This window comes from Protopterus annectens, chromosome 3.part0, assembly GCF_019279795.1.
Source record: "Protopterus annectens isolate FY-2018-M chromosome 3.part0, PAN1.0, whole genome shotgun sequence".
NCBI lineage: Eukaryota > Metazoa > Chordata > Ceratodontiformes > Protopteridae > Protopterus > Protopterus annectens.
The window spans coordinates 769,628,258-769,643,804 of NC_056731.1; the positions used below are offsets into that span (position 1 = coordinate 769,628,258).

At 36.2% G+C, this 15,547-nt stretch overlaps 1 protein-coding gene across 4 annotated transcripts in view; it reads right to left on the reverse strand.

Annotated features, from left to right (window-relative positions):
• Nucleotides 1-15,547, reverse strand: part of LOC122796547 (collagen alpha-1(XV) chain-like) — a 1,635,928-nt gene that overhangs the window by 140,595 nt on the left and 1,479,786 nt on the right. For all 4 annotated transcript variants that reach the window (XM_044065114.1, XM_044065113.1, XM_044065111.1 and 1 more), the window contains one exon: nt 11,565-11,629. In XM_044065114.1, the coding sequence (XP_043921049.1) occupies nt 11,565-11,629 (65 nt within the window). The remainder of the gene's footprint in view (nt 1-11,564; nt 11,630-15,547) is intronic.

Genomic DNA, 15,547 nt, shown 5'->3' on the forward strand with positions numbered 1-15,547 from the left:
GTGGAGTTCTTGTGATACTGTGTTCCAAACTTGCTCATCCTTTGGTGGTATTAGTCTTCTTTGTTTTGGTTCCTGCATTTTACTTTAGCAGATATTAATGTGGGCAACAAAGTGAACTGGAGGTTAGCAAATGTCCTAATTGACAAATATCTGCTTTGCCAAAAGAGCATCCGGGTTGAAGTGCGTGTGCCTGCCAGTGCTGCATTCATATTTATCCAAAATGTCTAAATAATGATCAAAAATGGACGACTTAAAATTGAAGTCAGAAAATACAGAACTGTACAAAAAGGCCAAAAAACAATTATGTGAGATCCTGAAACACCAGGGATCAGGGAATTGGCCCTTTCCTTGCTATAGGATGTTCTCACAGCTATAATTAGTAGAGGGTGTAGGGAATGCAAGGGAGGTATGGCTCCCTTCAAAAAAAAACAAAAAACAATGTCCATTCATTCCACAGTGAAGGTGACAGCCAGGTGTTAAGGGCTGAGCCAGTCTGCAGATCCTACAGATTGTTCTATCCTCACCCCTGAAGCCTGCAAACTCTGCTCGCTATAACTATCTTGAGAGGTGCATGTGTGCCTCTGTGCTTCTGTGACCAACAGGCACACTGCTTGGAGCTGGGTCATGTTGTGGGTGATACACCTGCATTGCTGCAGGTGTCACTAATACAGTGAACCAAGTTATCCTTCCCGTCAAGTTGGGTGAGCAAGCATTGGCTGCTCAATCCCATCATCCCCTGCCTGGACCCTCCAGTACCTCTGCCGCTAATCAAACATGGGCTATCTGGAGTGCAGTCAGAACTTTATCCCTCTCCACTATTGTACCACATTGAGACCAAGTATTAGATTTGGTTCTGTTCACATGAAACACATTTTTGCTAAATGCTGTGATATATTTGAAATAACATAAAATTAAATTATGTAAACTACAGGATTAGACAGTCTAGAAAGACCAGAAGAGATACACAATATAAATGTTCTGAAGCCATCGAAAGAAGTGTAGACCCCTATAGTTAGCTTAATGGCAGAAACTGATCATTCTGGAGAAGAAAGGAAACTAACTTGTATGCATATGCACCCCTTTCCTCCCACATCCCAAAAAAATGCTGTAGGTAAACTAGCAATCTGTCAGATTGCCTGTAGTTGTGTGTGTTCTGACATAGTGAGTGTTGTGTGTGTCTCTTGCGATGGACCTGTATCATGATCAAGATCAGTTGGTCTGTCTTCCATCCGCTGACTGCTGGGAAGGGTTGTGGCTCCCCCCAAGGTCCTGATTTTGGATTAAGTGGGTAATCAGGAAATTAATATACACACATCTGTGTGTGTGTGTGTGTGTGTGTGTGTGTGTGTGTGTGTGTGTGTGTGTGTGTGTGTGTGTGTGTGTGTGTGTGTGTGTGTGTGTGCATATACACAAATATAAATGTTTTATATATATATATATATGTATATATGGTTTACAATCACTTTTGCAAACTGTAGTTGATTGAGAGTCACATTGTCGAACTGCAGTTTTCCAATAGGCAGTTTTGAGAACCCAAATACATAGACTACACCACATTGAATGGGTAGTGCAGTTCAAGTATTTGAGTTCAGAATTGAGTGAAGATTGCGGTTCAGTGAGGAGCAGGGAATTAACCCATTTCCTCACTGTAGTGCGAACTCGGAGTTGGTATAGATAATTTGAAGGGGCTGTGGGGGCTTTCCCCCTGCAAAATAGTAAAATTGATGTGCCACTGACTCTAGAGTGTCATAGTACATGATGGTGTATCAGGGGTGTAGCTAGGATTTTCAAATTTGTACTCACAGCTCTCAAACTGCTACCCCCCTCCCTAGCCAAGCTACGGCCATTCTCGTAATTCACGGTTCGCTCTTTTAGTGTCGATGAAGAGGCATTCGCTGTAATGCCTCTTCAGTAATATAATATAGATTCACTCAAACTCGGTTCCTTGAATTAAAAATGAACCTGAAAGCAGTTCTTTGAAAAATGCAGCATGGTAGTTGGGGTAGAGGATTCATGCTTTTGTTTTCTGTAACTAAGGAACAGGTTTTGAGCTTGAGTAAATTACTAACCACCTGCTACCCCTAACTAGGGTGTTTCATTTACACACACACCCCTACCTACCTCTTAGTGCAAGAAATATGGACAAAGCCTAAAATAAACAGGGACAGATATTAAAAATGCTCTCGTGAACTTAGAAAGTTGCTAGAATAACAGGATTTGTGCTAGTATGAGAAAGTTGCTAGAATAACAGGATTTGTGCTAGTATGAATTTTTCTAAAGGACATGAAGTCTGAAACTCAAATGTCTGTCATTATTTAGCAACTTCAGCCTTCAATGAATTTCTAGAAAATCACAAAATTTATAAGGAACAGACAAAAAAATATGGGGCAAAAATCTGGACATTCTGCAAAATTTGGACAGTTGAGAGCTACCTACCTCACACACACACACACACCTCTCAACCTCTTAGAGCAACAAACTCATAAATAAAACTGAGGCAAAGGCCCAAAAATAAGGACATTTTTTTTAAATATTGCTCTTATAAACTTAGAAAGATAATAGAATAGTAGTAGGTCTTGCATTAGTACGAATTTTCTGAAAGGTGTGAAATCTGAAACTCAAATGTCTGCCATTATTTTCTAACTTCAGTCTTTAATGATTTGCCACTAATTTGCCAGAAAACCGCAATTTTATGAAAAACGGACCAAAAATGTGATGCAAAAATATAAAATTGCCAGACAATACAGCTGGAAACCTATCAAAGAAGGGACACCATTTTAATATGAGCACAGTTAACTTGAGCAGCTGACAAAATTAGAGAATCTACATGCATTTCTGAAATAAAAGTAATGTATAACTCTGATCATTACAGTTATTTATAAAAGTAAACCCTCCACGTTTTCTTCCAAAATTGCTATTTTGCGGAGAGATTATTAGGGGGAGAGCAACATTTTGAGCCAAAATTGGGGACAGTTGAGAGGTTTGGATATTCCTAATTCTATAAAGCAATTTATTTGCACATACCTCTCAACCTCTTAATGCAGGAAATCTGGACAAGGCCAAATATATTGGGGGAACATACAAACAGTACTAAAACTTGATCTTGTATAAACTTAAGACAGTTGACAGAATATCAGGTCTTGCTTTAGCATGCATTTTTCTGAAGATTGTGACATCTGACACTTAATGTTGGTCATTATTTAGTGACTTCATTCCTAAATGATTTGCCAGAAAAGTTTTATTTTGCATTTTACAGCACAAACACCAATAAATATCTGCTAAACAAAGCAATGCAGTCTTACAATGAAACTAGACTTAGCATTAAAACTTCTCTGCCCTTGAAACTCACATTCATTGAAACAGCATTGAAACCCACATTCAAAGAAAATACATTTTGCCAGTGGCAGATAAAGATTAACTTTGGGCTGTTTTCAAATCATAGGCCCCTTTCACATGAAACATACACGTGCTCTTTGATACACCTTCATGATTGTATTAAATTATATTCCTTGTACAATACAGTATAGTTGTTAGAGAGTGTTTTAAATTAATTGGTTTGAAAATTTTTCCAGTAAACAATGAAACAAAATGCATGCACCAATAATGACAAAACAGCCCAATTCATAACATTTCCATCATAAAAATCTACTCAGACTTCTACAGTCCACCAGTATCAGTAAATATGCACAATCTCTGAACTAGTAAAAGCCATCTACATAATTCCACATTAAAGAAATCTGTAACTAATGAAGAGGCTGCTGCTAGCAAACAACTTTATATTTCATGGTTTCATCTGCAAATAAAGTGCCTGTTGCCCTTGAGGAATAAATTGCCTATGTTGCATTAAAAACAATGATACGCTAGTAATGTTGCAATAAGGAATGGATGGAAAACTGATAACAGGTTCATAGTTACTACTATATATCTTTGCCAAAACGGACTACAGCATCCACCCCCCCTTTACAACATAGTACAGTATCAGCAATGCATTTACCTACAGTGGAAGAAGAACCCACAGCCTTCTGCATCAAAAGCAAGTACACTACCTGTTGTGCTGTTAACAGTACAAGCAGACTCAGCATAAGGAGCACTAAACTTTAATTCCCCTGCAGCTCTCAGCTCCTTGTAAGATGTCAACCCTCAACTGTATCTCTGAATTTTGCAGCACAAGAAATCTGGAAAAAGCCAACATTTATTGGGGGGGGGAGGGACAAAAGCCCAGAAACCAGGGACACATTTTAAACATTGCTTGTATAATTTTGGAAAGTTGCTAGAATAAAATGCTGTGTTATCACCATTCATGTCTTGAACCCAGAACCATATGCATTACAGTCAGTGCAACATACCACTATGCTAAATCAGCAGTTTGAAAAATAGGAAGACAAACTTAATGGCTATCATTTAGATAGCTCTCAACCTCTTAGCACAAAAAACCTGGACAAACAAAGCCAATAATGAGGGAATACAAAAACAGTTCTCACTTCACACCTTAGCACAAAAAACCTGGACACACAACAAAAACAATAATGGGGGAAACACAACTTCAGTTCTCAGTTCTCACTTCTCACCATAGCTAACAACCATTAGAAAAACAAGTCTGAACAAAGTTCAGAAATGGTGGTGGTTAAGGACTTTAGGCTCTTCTTACCCTGAAGCAAAGGTACAGGGTTTATACCTGTATGACATAAATGTGTAGATAAATTAAATAAAACTCTTTAGTTTCGTCAGAAATTAATGTTATACATCAGAAAAAATAGATATTACCTTTAAAGTCCTCCTATTCATAAAACAAGTCCACGTTAAATAAATTATAGAAACACATTATTTTTTTAATTAAATCTACTAGATCTTACTATATAAACTAATTTTAATCTCAAAGGTTGAAAGCAATAATAAAATATTCTTTTATTTTACTAGATAAATGAATAGAAGACATTATTAATATAAAATGTTATCAATAAATAATGATTACCCAGACACATGGCATAGAACATGTCTCTGTAGAATTGTTGTGTCAACTTCATAATAAGCAAAGTCATATGTTAGGGTGATTTGATGCCAGTGAAATATCCTATAGGTAAGTGCAGGCATGTTAACTGCTGCCACAATTAAAACTGAAATTACATGTTCATTGTGAACAGTCAGCATACCTGCTTCAGTCTTACATGAACTAAAGGAAAATCTTACTAAATTCTATCCATTTCACTGAGCAATATGTTAGCCTGAGGACACTTTACTAACATACAACAACAGGCTACAGTGGTATGGTACACATTTACATCTTACACAAATCATTTTTGATCTAGAAACCTAACTAGAATTCTATAGAAAAGGCAACTATATTTTAAATATTTAAGCCTTTGTGATGGTATATTTGCATAATTCTCAGTTACAGTGCTTATGAAAGTGAGTTGTGTTTTCTATATAGTCCTATAATTTGAGCACTCCTCAATGTAATGCTTTATTTATTCCATTATTCAAGAATGTAAACCTTTTTTTTGTTACATTTTACCAATGGCCCAGATCATGAGTCCTTGGAAAACTCATTCTATCTGGTTAATAAAGCCAAACAAATAATATTAAAATAAAAACATTTATGTATTAACTTACTCACTTATCTATGTATGTAGGACTGTATACATTTATTTATTTAGCAATTTCTTAACAAGCTGATAGAGAGGTCATTAGACTTTTTTTAGATAATCTAAGCTTCATGGAGAATATAATGTCAATATATTAACAGTACACAGTGTCAACAGTGTATTGCACAAAGCATGCAGAAAGTGAGTTCATTGTGCATTAACCAATTTAGTCAATATATATTAACTAGTTACAATTACTGGGATGAGTTTACAATATAATAATGCATATAGTATAAATTTAGTACAAATAAAAAAAAATACCTCACACAATGATAAAACAGATCACTACACTAGGTGATTATATTAGAAAAAGTATGTTACAAAGTAGGAACAGCAACATGTATGGGAGACAGTTCTAGCCATTGTCTTGTAAATCCCTGCATCCATTTTCAAGAAAAGCATGGATGAGGTGTGGCTAAGATGCTGAGCAGTTAGTAGCATAAACATTTTGCTCAGCCTCTGTTCAGTTTTTTTCCAGAATGTTTTATTTTGCCTTCATATTGTAAGATACATTAATTTGACAAAATAGAAATGTCAGTGTTATTTGAAACACTGTATAATAAAACAATCATTTAGAACATACAATATATATCAAGAGAAAAATACTCTAAAAAGGCTATATACACTATATACAATGAGTGCTATAAAATATCAGCATAGTGACACCATTTTAGATCAGAATGAACTTTCAGATTACTTATGTTAGTTGAAGCAAAGTAACTTAATAATCTGGCTTCAATTTTTTAATATATGCTCTAGGAGAAGGTTCCGACATTGCTGGTAATTGGAATGCTTATTCATTATCTTTGGCATCAGTTTATGTGAGTATACATATTTAACAGCCATATTTCTGAAGCCAGTCCAAGAGAGTTTAGTAGGGTCAAAACAATTTTGGATAATGTATAATTTAACTAAAGCAAAAAGGGTAATTAAGATATGTACTTTTTACTTTGGTAATTTATGGGTAGTGATGTTCAGAATGGCAAATTCTCAGCATAAATTTGATTTTTCATATCCCATTTTTCTAGTCTTGCCTTCAGACTTTGAGCCTGAACACTAGCCAGCAGGTGTATTCTGTGGGGGCATTTTCACACACACCTGTAGCCAGCAGGTGTATTCTGTGGGGGCATTTTCACACACACACACACACACACACACACACACACACACACACACACACACACACACACACACACACACAGCTACATTACCTGATAATCTGTTCACTCGATTGCCTTCCATCTTCACATTTCCCGCTCATGATAAATAATCCATTTGCGATTGTCTTCTTTCCTACTAGCGGCCAGCCGGACATGATGTGAGCTGACTGGCTCGTATCCCCCTTAAAGGAGCCAACAACCTTTAAAAATCCGTACGTTTTTTTTTTTTTTTTTTTTTTTTTTAAATGCTACCCCCTCTTCTATGAAGTTGTACTGAAATCAGTACAGTGTGTATGCCTCCCAATGTCCCTGCGGTGTATAGCTTGGGTGACTGACGTTTCATGCTTGTTCACTGTTGATGTTTTCCAGATTTTAGTTTGATGCTGAGGCCAGTTGACAAATGCAGTTTCAAGGTTTCAATAGTAAACATATATATATATATATATATATATATATATATATATATATATATATATATATATATATATATATATATATATACATGGGTCACCTTAATATAGTCGACTTACCATTTCATCGACTTTCATAACATCGAGATGACAATGCAGAAAATTTAAAAACATTAACACCCAGAACATCATCTTTTCTTTCTAGGTAAGCAATCACTTGGTCACCAATAAATAAAATAGAAAAGTAAAAAAATTAAACCTGCCAAAGGGGGGGCTTTGCCTCCACACTCTGCATGTGGGGGGCAGCACCCCCTAACTAAATATACCAACTCCAATATTACACAGCAGTGGAGTTACTTACCCGGACAGAAAATATGATATTCCAGCTATTCATGTTTTTAAATTTTCAGCATTGTTGATATACACACACACACACACACACACACACACACACACACACACACACACACACACACACACACACACACACACACAGACACACACAGACACACACACACACATATATATATATATATATATATATATATATATATATATATATATATATATATATATATATACAATAAAATATGAGGAGCAAAGGTTAAACGTCCACACAGAAAAATGTAGATACAAACCACAAAGTAAATATCAGGCAAACACATACACTTTAATAAAATCCAAGTAAAATCCAAAGAACTAAATCACAAAATTAGATAAATTCCAACAAAGTAAAACACAGAGATAATCTAAGTGAAGTCCAGTGAAATAAACTGCAAAGGTAGATGAAGTCCAAAGAAGTAAAACACAAAGATGAGCGCTTTCGGGTCCTATCTAACCTTTCATCAGATCTGTCATTACTGAATTGCAAGGTCTATTTAAGTAGGGCAACAGCCACTCAATGACATACTTCAGACACACCTCCTCAAGAACACCAATGACATGAATTTAAAAACTACCAATAAAATTCATTTAAAAAGCCAATGTCCCATGAGGATGGGCTTCAAAGGTATATTAGCATTGAGTCCAGGAAATTTGTCAGCCTGAAACTCTGCTATCCACTGCATCTCAGCGTGTTCCATTTTATCATTGATATTGCCAAACTTGTAAGTCTTCCTTTAAAACTTCTAAAGCCATAAACTGAAAGGCATGGCCTGGACATTGCATAACATGTTTGTACAAAGGACTCTTAACATCACACAATCTAATATCACTCATATGCTTTGAGATCTGTTCTTTAAATTGCCTGTCAATTTTTACTATATAAAAAGTTGCACAAGCTTAGCACATGGCAATATATATGATGTGTTTAGTTTTACAGTCTGTATTAGCATGACAATAATATTTCTTAAAATAAATTGGATGCACAAATTCATTTTTGGAAGTAAGGTATTTATTTATATATATATATATATATATATATATATATATATATATATATATACATATATATACATATATATATATATATATATATATATATATATATATATATACATATATATATATATATACATAAATACATATGTATACATTAGGGAACACTTATAATAAGCAAACCCCCAGATGTCAATGTTTGTTTTGTTAACATACTTTGGCCGACTGGTTTGCGAGACTGACAATCCTCCGAGTCTGGGAATGTCTCCCTTCCCTGATACTGTGTGATATCAAAGTTAGTATATGTAATTAGCAGGGGCTGTGGGGAGGTGGGGGTGCACAACCCTCCGATAGAGAACAGCAGATTTCTTTTGCATGGTCAAAGGTTGTGCCTTGGAGCATGTGAGCTGGGATGTCAAAAAGCTTTTTTGGCCTTTTGTGGTTGATGTTTTTCGTGTTGATGTATGGAAGTTTAGACTAACATAAATATAAATATATATATATATATATTTTATATATATATATATATATATATATATATATATATATATATATATATATATATATATATATATATATATACACACACACACACACACACACACACACACACACATATATATATATATATATATATATATATATATATATATAAAAAAAATACATACACACACACAAACACCCATATGCACAATGCTGAATATTTATTTGGTAGAAAAGCTTATGTGATAGTAAAAAAAAGAGTGAATGCACTGCTTAGGCAGAAGACTTTTTTGACAAAAGTACTTAATAGAATTGTGTGAATAAATAATTCAGAGACACTAATTTCCTTTTTTTTTTTCTTGTGTTTTTTAATTGGATTTATTTCTTGGTTACAGTTGGGCCAGTGTATTCTCCTGTTTTTCTTGTATTTGAGGAATGCATTGAATGTTGTGCATGTTTGGTGTTCTGTGTATCTTATGTCCTTTTGTCTTTTGTAGTGGCACTGTTAGGGAAAGGGATTTTGGTAATGTAATGTGCAGGGTTTGGTGGTGCTGCGGTAGCGTTGTCGCCTCACAGTTAGACGTTGCCCGTTCAATTCTCAGTTAGAGCGTCTTCTGTGTGGCGACATGCATGAACGGGCATTCCTTCGTTGAAGGTTGTGCGTTAGGCCCGGCAAGCCAGCACGTAAAACTCTACTGCCAATCATTAGCGGACCGGAGTTCCGCTGTGGCGACCCCTAACCGGTAAAAGCCGAAAGACACAAACAAACAATGTGCAGGGTTAGTGTTAGGGGTAGGAGTAGGGTTAGGGTTAGCGCACATGAATAAGGTGGTGCAGGGGGCATGATCTTACTGCTAAAGTTCAGATATTGTACATGCATACTGTATAAAACTGCTTTATTCTACATTGTTACTGTACATTAGTGATGCTTCTATTCTAATTTATTCTGCTATCTGTTGTCTTTTGTATACTTGTAACAATGTTCATTTTCTGACATCTGTTAGTAATGAGTACTTTCTGCTGATTACTGTTTCATAGACTTGTGGCAATGTTTCTATTCTGATGTCTCTTTTATTCATTGTATTTTTCTAATTGGCAGAGGTTGTGACTAAAAAAGATCTAATTGGGTAGCAGAACAAAATTACTAGGCATTTATAGAGATGACAATATGAAATTTGACTACCACAACATATTGTGCAAAAAACAAACAAAGAAAAAACTAGTCTGTCTATACAGGATCAAACAGTACATGAACAACCCCACCAGCAAATACTACACTCCTTCTCCCTTCTCTCATCTACTCTGCTTCAGGCTTAGGAAACCTACAAACAGCATACCTACCCAAACTAGAACAATGTTACTACAAAATAGCTAAATTTGCTGCCAACTATCAATACAGTACTCACAACTGACCATTTTTAAGGAACTAAAGTGGCTAGAATTTCCTTATTAACTAACCAACACCTGACTGCTAACCATATACAAGCTCATCTACCGCTTTAATAATTACCTACCTTGCTCTACAGTCATCTAGCAATACTCTGTTCACAGATCCACTGATAAATTCCTTCTTCTCACTCCAAAATCTAATAACAATTTTGGTGACGCACTATTCTTCAACCATCCAGCCAATACCTGGAATTCCATATCTTGGTGACTACTGTGGGCATAAAGGATTGGTTGGTGCTCTCTATTCAACAGGAACAGTACCCCAAATCCTTTAAGACTCTTCTAAAGTCTCACTTAACCAAATTAAGGATTTGCTTATGTTCTTCTCCAAACACACCCAGTCCTGCCATACCCCCACATTTCCTCATATATCAATTTTCTGAACCTTACAATTTCCTATGCAATTAGCAAGACACTTTCTCACTCTTACTTAAAACACCTCTTCATCATCAACATTTCCAGTCTCTCTTCTCTAATATATATCCATGTTATCAGTATATAGCCTCTCCTTAAATCTTAGCACATAATGATTCACATTTGGGACCTATGTATGGTACATTTACATGTCTATACTTCTCTAGAAGAATATTGTTGAGTCCTTGTATAATACAGGTATTTAAGTAAGGGGGTTCAGGAGGCATGTAGAAAATAGTTTTGAAGAATTGTTGTATAGAGTTGAAAATTGTGAGGTTGAACTTTCATGCAATTCAATTTCCTGAAACATAGGGAAAGCTAGTTGTATACACACACACACACACACACACACACACACACACACACACACACACACACACACACACACACACACACACACACACACACGCACACACACTGTATAAGTTCATGAGTCCCTAGTTTTCTTGTAGCTGCACTTGTAAAGAGTTGTTTCACTTCTCAGTAGGCCTAGTGCCATGACTTCATTATAAATCATTACAGAAAAAAGTCTGCAGATGTTTCTGAAACCATAACAGACAACAACATAAGGCTTGTTTAATATTCTTGAAATAAGCCTACTTTTTCTGCCACAACAGAAAGCATCTTACCGGGTTTCCAGTTCCAGGTGGGCCAGGCTGCCCTGGGGGACCAGGTGGTCCTGGAAGTGCAGGTGCTGAAAAATATTAAAATGATACAGAAATGTTAACTGTGAACTTTATAGCTTACAAATGCAATGCATGTTTGTTTCTTCAACTGCAGATATTTAAATTTAACTTCTGAAGTGTTTGCTTCCACCCTGTGAATAGTTTTGAATTCAAAGTGTGATGTTTGTTTTCTTATAACTATACTGCATTAGCAGATCTGCCTTAGGTGTCTGTTAAATACATTGACAAGCATGGCTTTTTATCCCAAAAGCAGCAGGGAACAGAGAAAGGGTATAATACCTTAACTGCAATGTATAGTGTTACCAGTGCAATCTGTTGAATATGGAGAATAGCATGTTTACTGGAGCCATGTTCTTATATTTAACAAGAGCGTTTGAACCAGTAGAGCACTCATTATTTTTAAAATTCGAAAAATAAGGACTAGGACTGGGTCATACAAAAGTTATTCAACTGACCAAGCTTTCAACTTCTTTAATGACTTCCTCAGTTCAAGATGAGGGAACTTTTAGAATAGTTATACAGGTCTATATTACGTGATCGAGTGATCACAATAGCGAACTCTCTAAAGAGTGAAAATGCAGCACATTGAAACTATTATTGTGGGGGGCTGTGCCCTCAACACCCCCCACTAAATATATATACCAACTCCGAGATCGCACTACAGTGAGGAAAGGACAAATATTCCGATCTTCACTGTACTACAATCCCACAAAAAGCACTTCGATGTGCAGCACATTTGCTATTGTGATCATTCGATCACGTAATATAGACCCTAGTTATACTGTACAGGGCTTGGGCTCATACTTCTCAACTTCTTAGAGCAAGAAATGGGGACAAAGCCAAAAATAATAGGGCAATAAAGGCCAAAAAATAGGGATAAGTTTTAAATATCGCTGTTAACTTAGTTCATAGAATAACATGTTTTGCATTAGCATATGTTTTCTGAAGGGTTTGAAGTCTGAAATTCAAATGTTTGTTATTATTCAATGACTTCAATCCTCAATGATTTCCAGAAACGCACGCATTTTATGAAGAACAGACTAAAAAACAAAATCTGGACAGCTGAGAAGTATGCTTGGTCTTCATTAATGATTTGACTCCTGTCCTAACTGAGTTGATGGTGTTAGAAGTAGCAGAGATGGAAAAGAATGCAGAAACTACATTAAATTATTTGCATATGTAACAGCAAATTTATTAGTCCAAATGAAACAAAAAATTAGCAACGTGAGCCCAGCTCACTAACAGGGTTACAACTCAAAATATCTGATACTCATTTGACTGAAAAGTTTTTGCGTGTGTAAAAAAAAAACTGAATGCACAAAAGACTGACTAGTAAAATGAGAATGCACAAATTATTGAATGCCAATTTCTATAGTTATATAAATAGGAGTGTGCAGGAAAAAAATGAATGTTTGACTGAAAAGATTACTGTGGTTAGTGTGTATGTGTCAGTGTCTATGAATTAGAGTTAGAATAAGGGTTTTGCATGTTTGGTTTTGTGCATGTTCAGTGTCATTTTGTTTTGTGTAGTAATTCTGTCAGGGGAAAGGTTTTTAGTAACATAATGTCTGGGGCTAGGGATATGGGCAGGGGTAGAGTTAGGGTTAGCACCCAGGAGTAAGGTGGTACAGTGCTCAGGCCACTAACCAGTCCTATGTTCCTGAGCTATAGCCTGAGCTTTATCTCTTTCTGCCATCAAATCTGGTTTCAACAGCTTAGACATGGCGACTTTGCACTTAACAGTGATCGCAAATGTTTTTTTTTTCATTTGCAAGTTTGTTCTGTATGGTACATATAACCAGTTTAATTTTGCTTCTGTAAGAAGTGGTGGTCTTATACAGCTGGGCTATAGTGTCTGGTATCACATTACTCTCTCCTTCTACACTGCTATGCTCATCTTTCTTGTAACAATCTTAACCATTAAGCCAACCCAGCTAGAAGCAGTAATAAAGAATAGTTGTATAAAATCTTACCATAAACATAGATGTCCTTCTCTTCCATGTTGCAGTATTCCAAACTCTTGGGTTAAACTCTGCTTGCTACCGGAACGTCTGGCCAGTATACAAAAGCTTGTAGTCACTGCTAGGTACGTGAGACATCTGATGTAGGCCTAGGGAGCGTGGGCCACAAAAGTGATGCCTGCACATACCTTTGCTCAGAACTGTATGCTCCAGTCGGATCCCAGTCCCAAGATAGTTGTATAAGTCCTATGCCATCCAAGGAAAGTTTAGATGGAAAGTAGGGGGTAAGGAGGGAGGGAATGAATATTGCAACATGGAAGAGAAGGACATATATGGTTATAGTAAGATTTTACACAAGTATTCTACATCCTTCTATTCTCATGTGTCAGTATTCCAAACTCTTGGGTGAGTGCGAAAGCTCACAGGGAAGAAGGGGGTGATGGTATAAAACTGTTATCCATGAAGCCATGAAGGAACTCTCTAAAGAGCGAAAATGCAGCACATCGAAACTATTATTGTGGGGGGCTGTGCCCTCAACACCCCCCACTAAATATATATACCAACTCCGAGATCGCACTACAGTGAGGAAAGGACAAATATTCTGATCTTCACTGTACTACAATCCCACAAAAAGCACTTCGATGTGCAGCACATTTGCTATTGTGATCATTCAATCACGTAATATAGACCCTAGTTATACTGTACAGGTCTTGGGCTCATACTTCTCAACTTCTTAGAGCAAGAAATGGGGACAAAGCCAAAAATAATAGGGTAATAAAGGCCAAAAAATAGGGATAAGTTTTAAATATTGCTGTTAACTTAGTTCATAGAATAACATGTTTTGCATTAGCATATGTTTTCTGAAGGGTTTGAAGTCTGAAATTCAAATGTTTGTTATTATTCAATGACTTCAATCCTAAATGATTTCCAGAAACGCACACATTTTATGAAGAACAGACTAAAAAACAAAATCTGGACAGCTGAGAAGTATGCTTGGTCTTCATTAATGATTTGACTCCAGTCCTAACTGAGTTGATGGTGTTAGAAGTAGCAGAGATGGAAAAGAATGCAGAAACTACATTAAATTATTTGCATATGTAACAGCAGATTTAATGTAGTTTCTGCATTCTTTTCCATCTCTGCTACTTCTAACACCATCAACTCAGTTAGGACTGGAGTCAAACATGGAAGAGAAGGACATCTATGTTTATGGTAAGATTTTATACAACTATTCTTTATTACTGCTTCTAGCTGGGTTGGCTTATTAACAGGGTTACAACTCAAAATATCTGATACTCATTTGACTGAAAAGTTTTTGCGTGTGTAAAAAAAAAACTGAATGCACAAAAGACTGAATAGTAAAATGAGAATGCACAAATTATTGAATGCCAATTTCTATAGTTATATAAATAGGAGTGTGCAGGAAAAAAATGACTGTTTGACTGAAAAGATTACTGTGGTTAGTGTGTATGTGCCAGTGTCTGTGAATTAGAGTTAGAATAAGGGTTTTGCATGTTTGGTTTTGTGTATGTTCAGTGTCATTTTGTTTTGTGTAGTAATTCTGTCAGGGGAAAGATTTTTAGTAACATAATGTCTGGGGCTAGGGATATGGGCAGGGGTAGGGTTAGGGTTAGCATCCAGGAGTAAGGTGGTACAGTGCTGAGGCCACTAACCAGTCCTATGTTCCTGAGCTATTGCCTGAGCTTTATCTCTTTCTGCCATCAAATCTGGTTTCAACAGCTTAGACATGGCGACTTTGCACTTAACAGTGATCGCAAATGTTTTTTTTTCATTTGCAAGTTTGTTCTGTATGGTACATATAACCAGTTTAATTTTGCTTCTGTAAGAAGTGGTGGTCTTATACAGCTGGGCTATAGTGTCTGGTATCACATTACTCTCTCCTTCTACACTGCTATGCTCATCTTTCTTGTAACAATCTTAACCATTAAGCCAACCCAGCTAGAA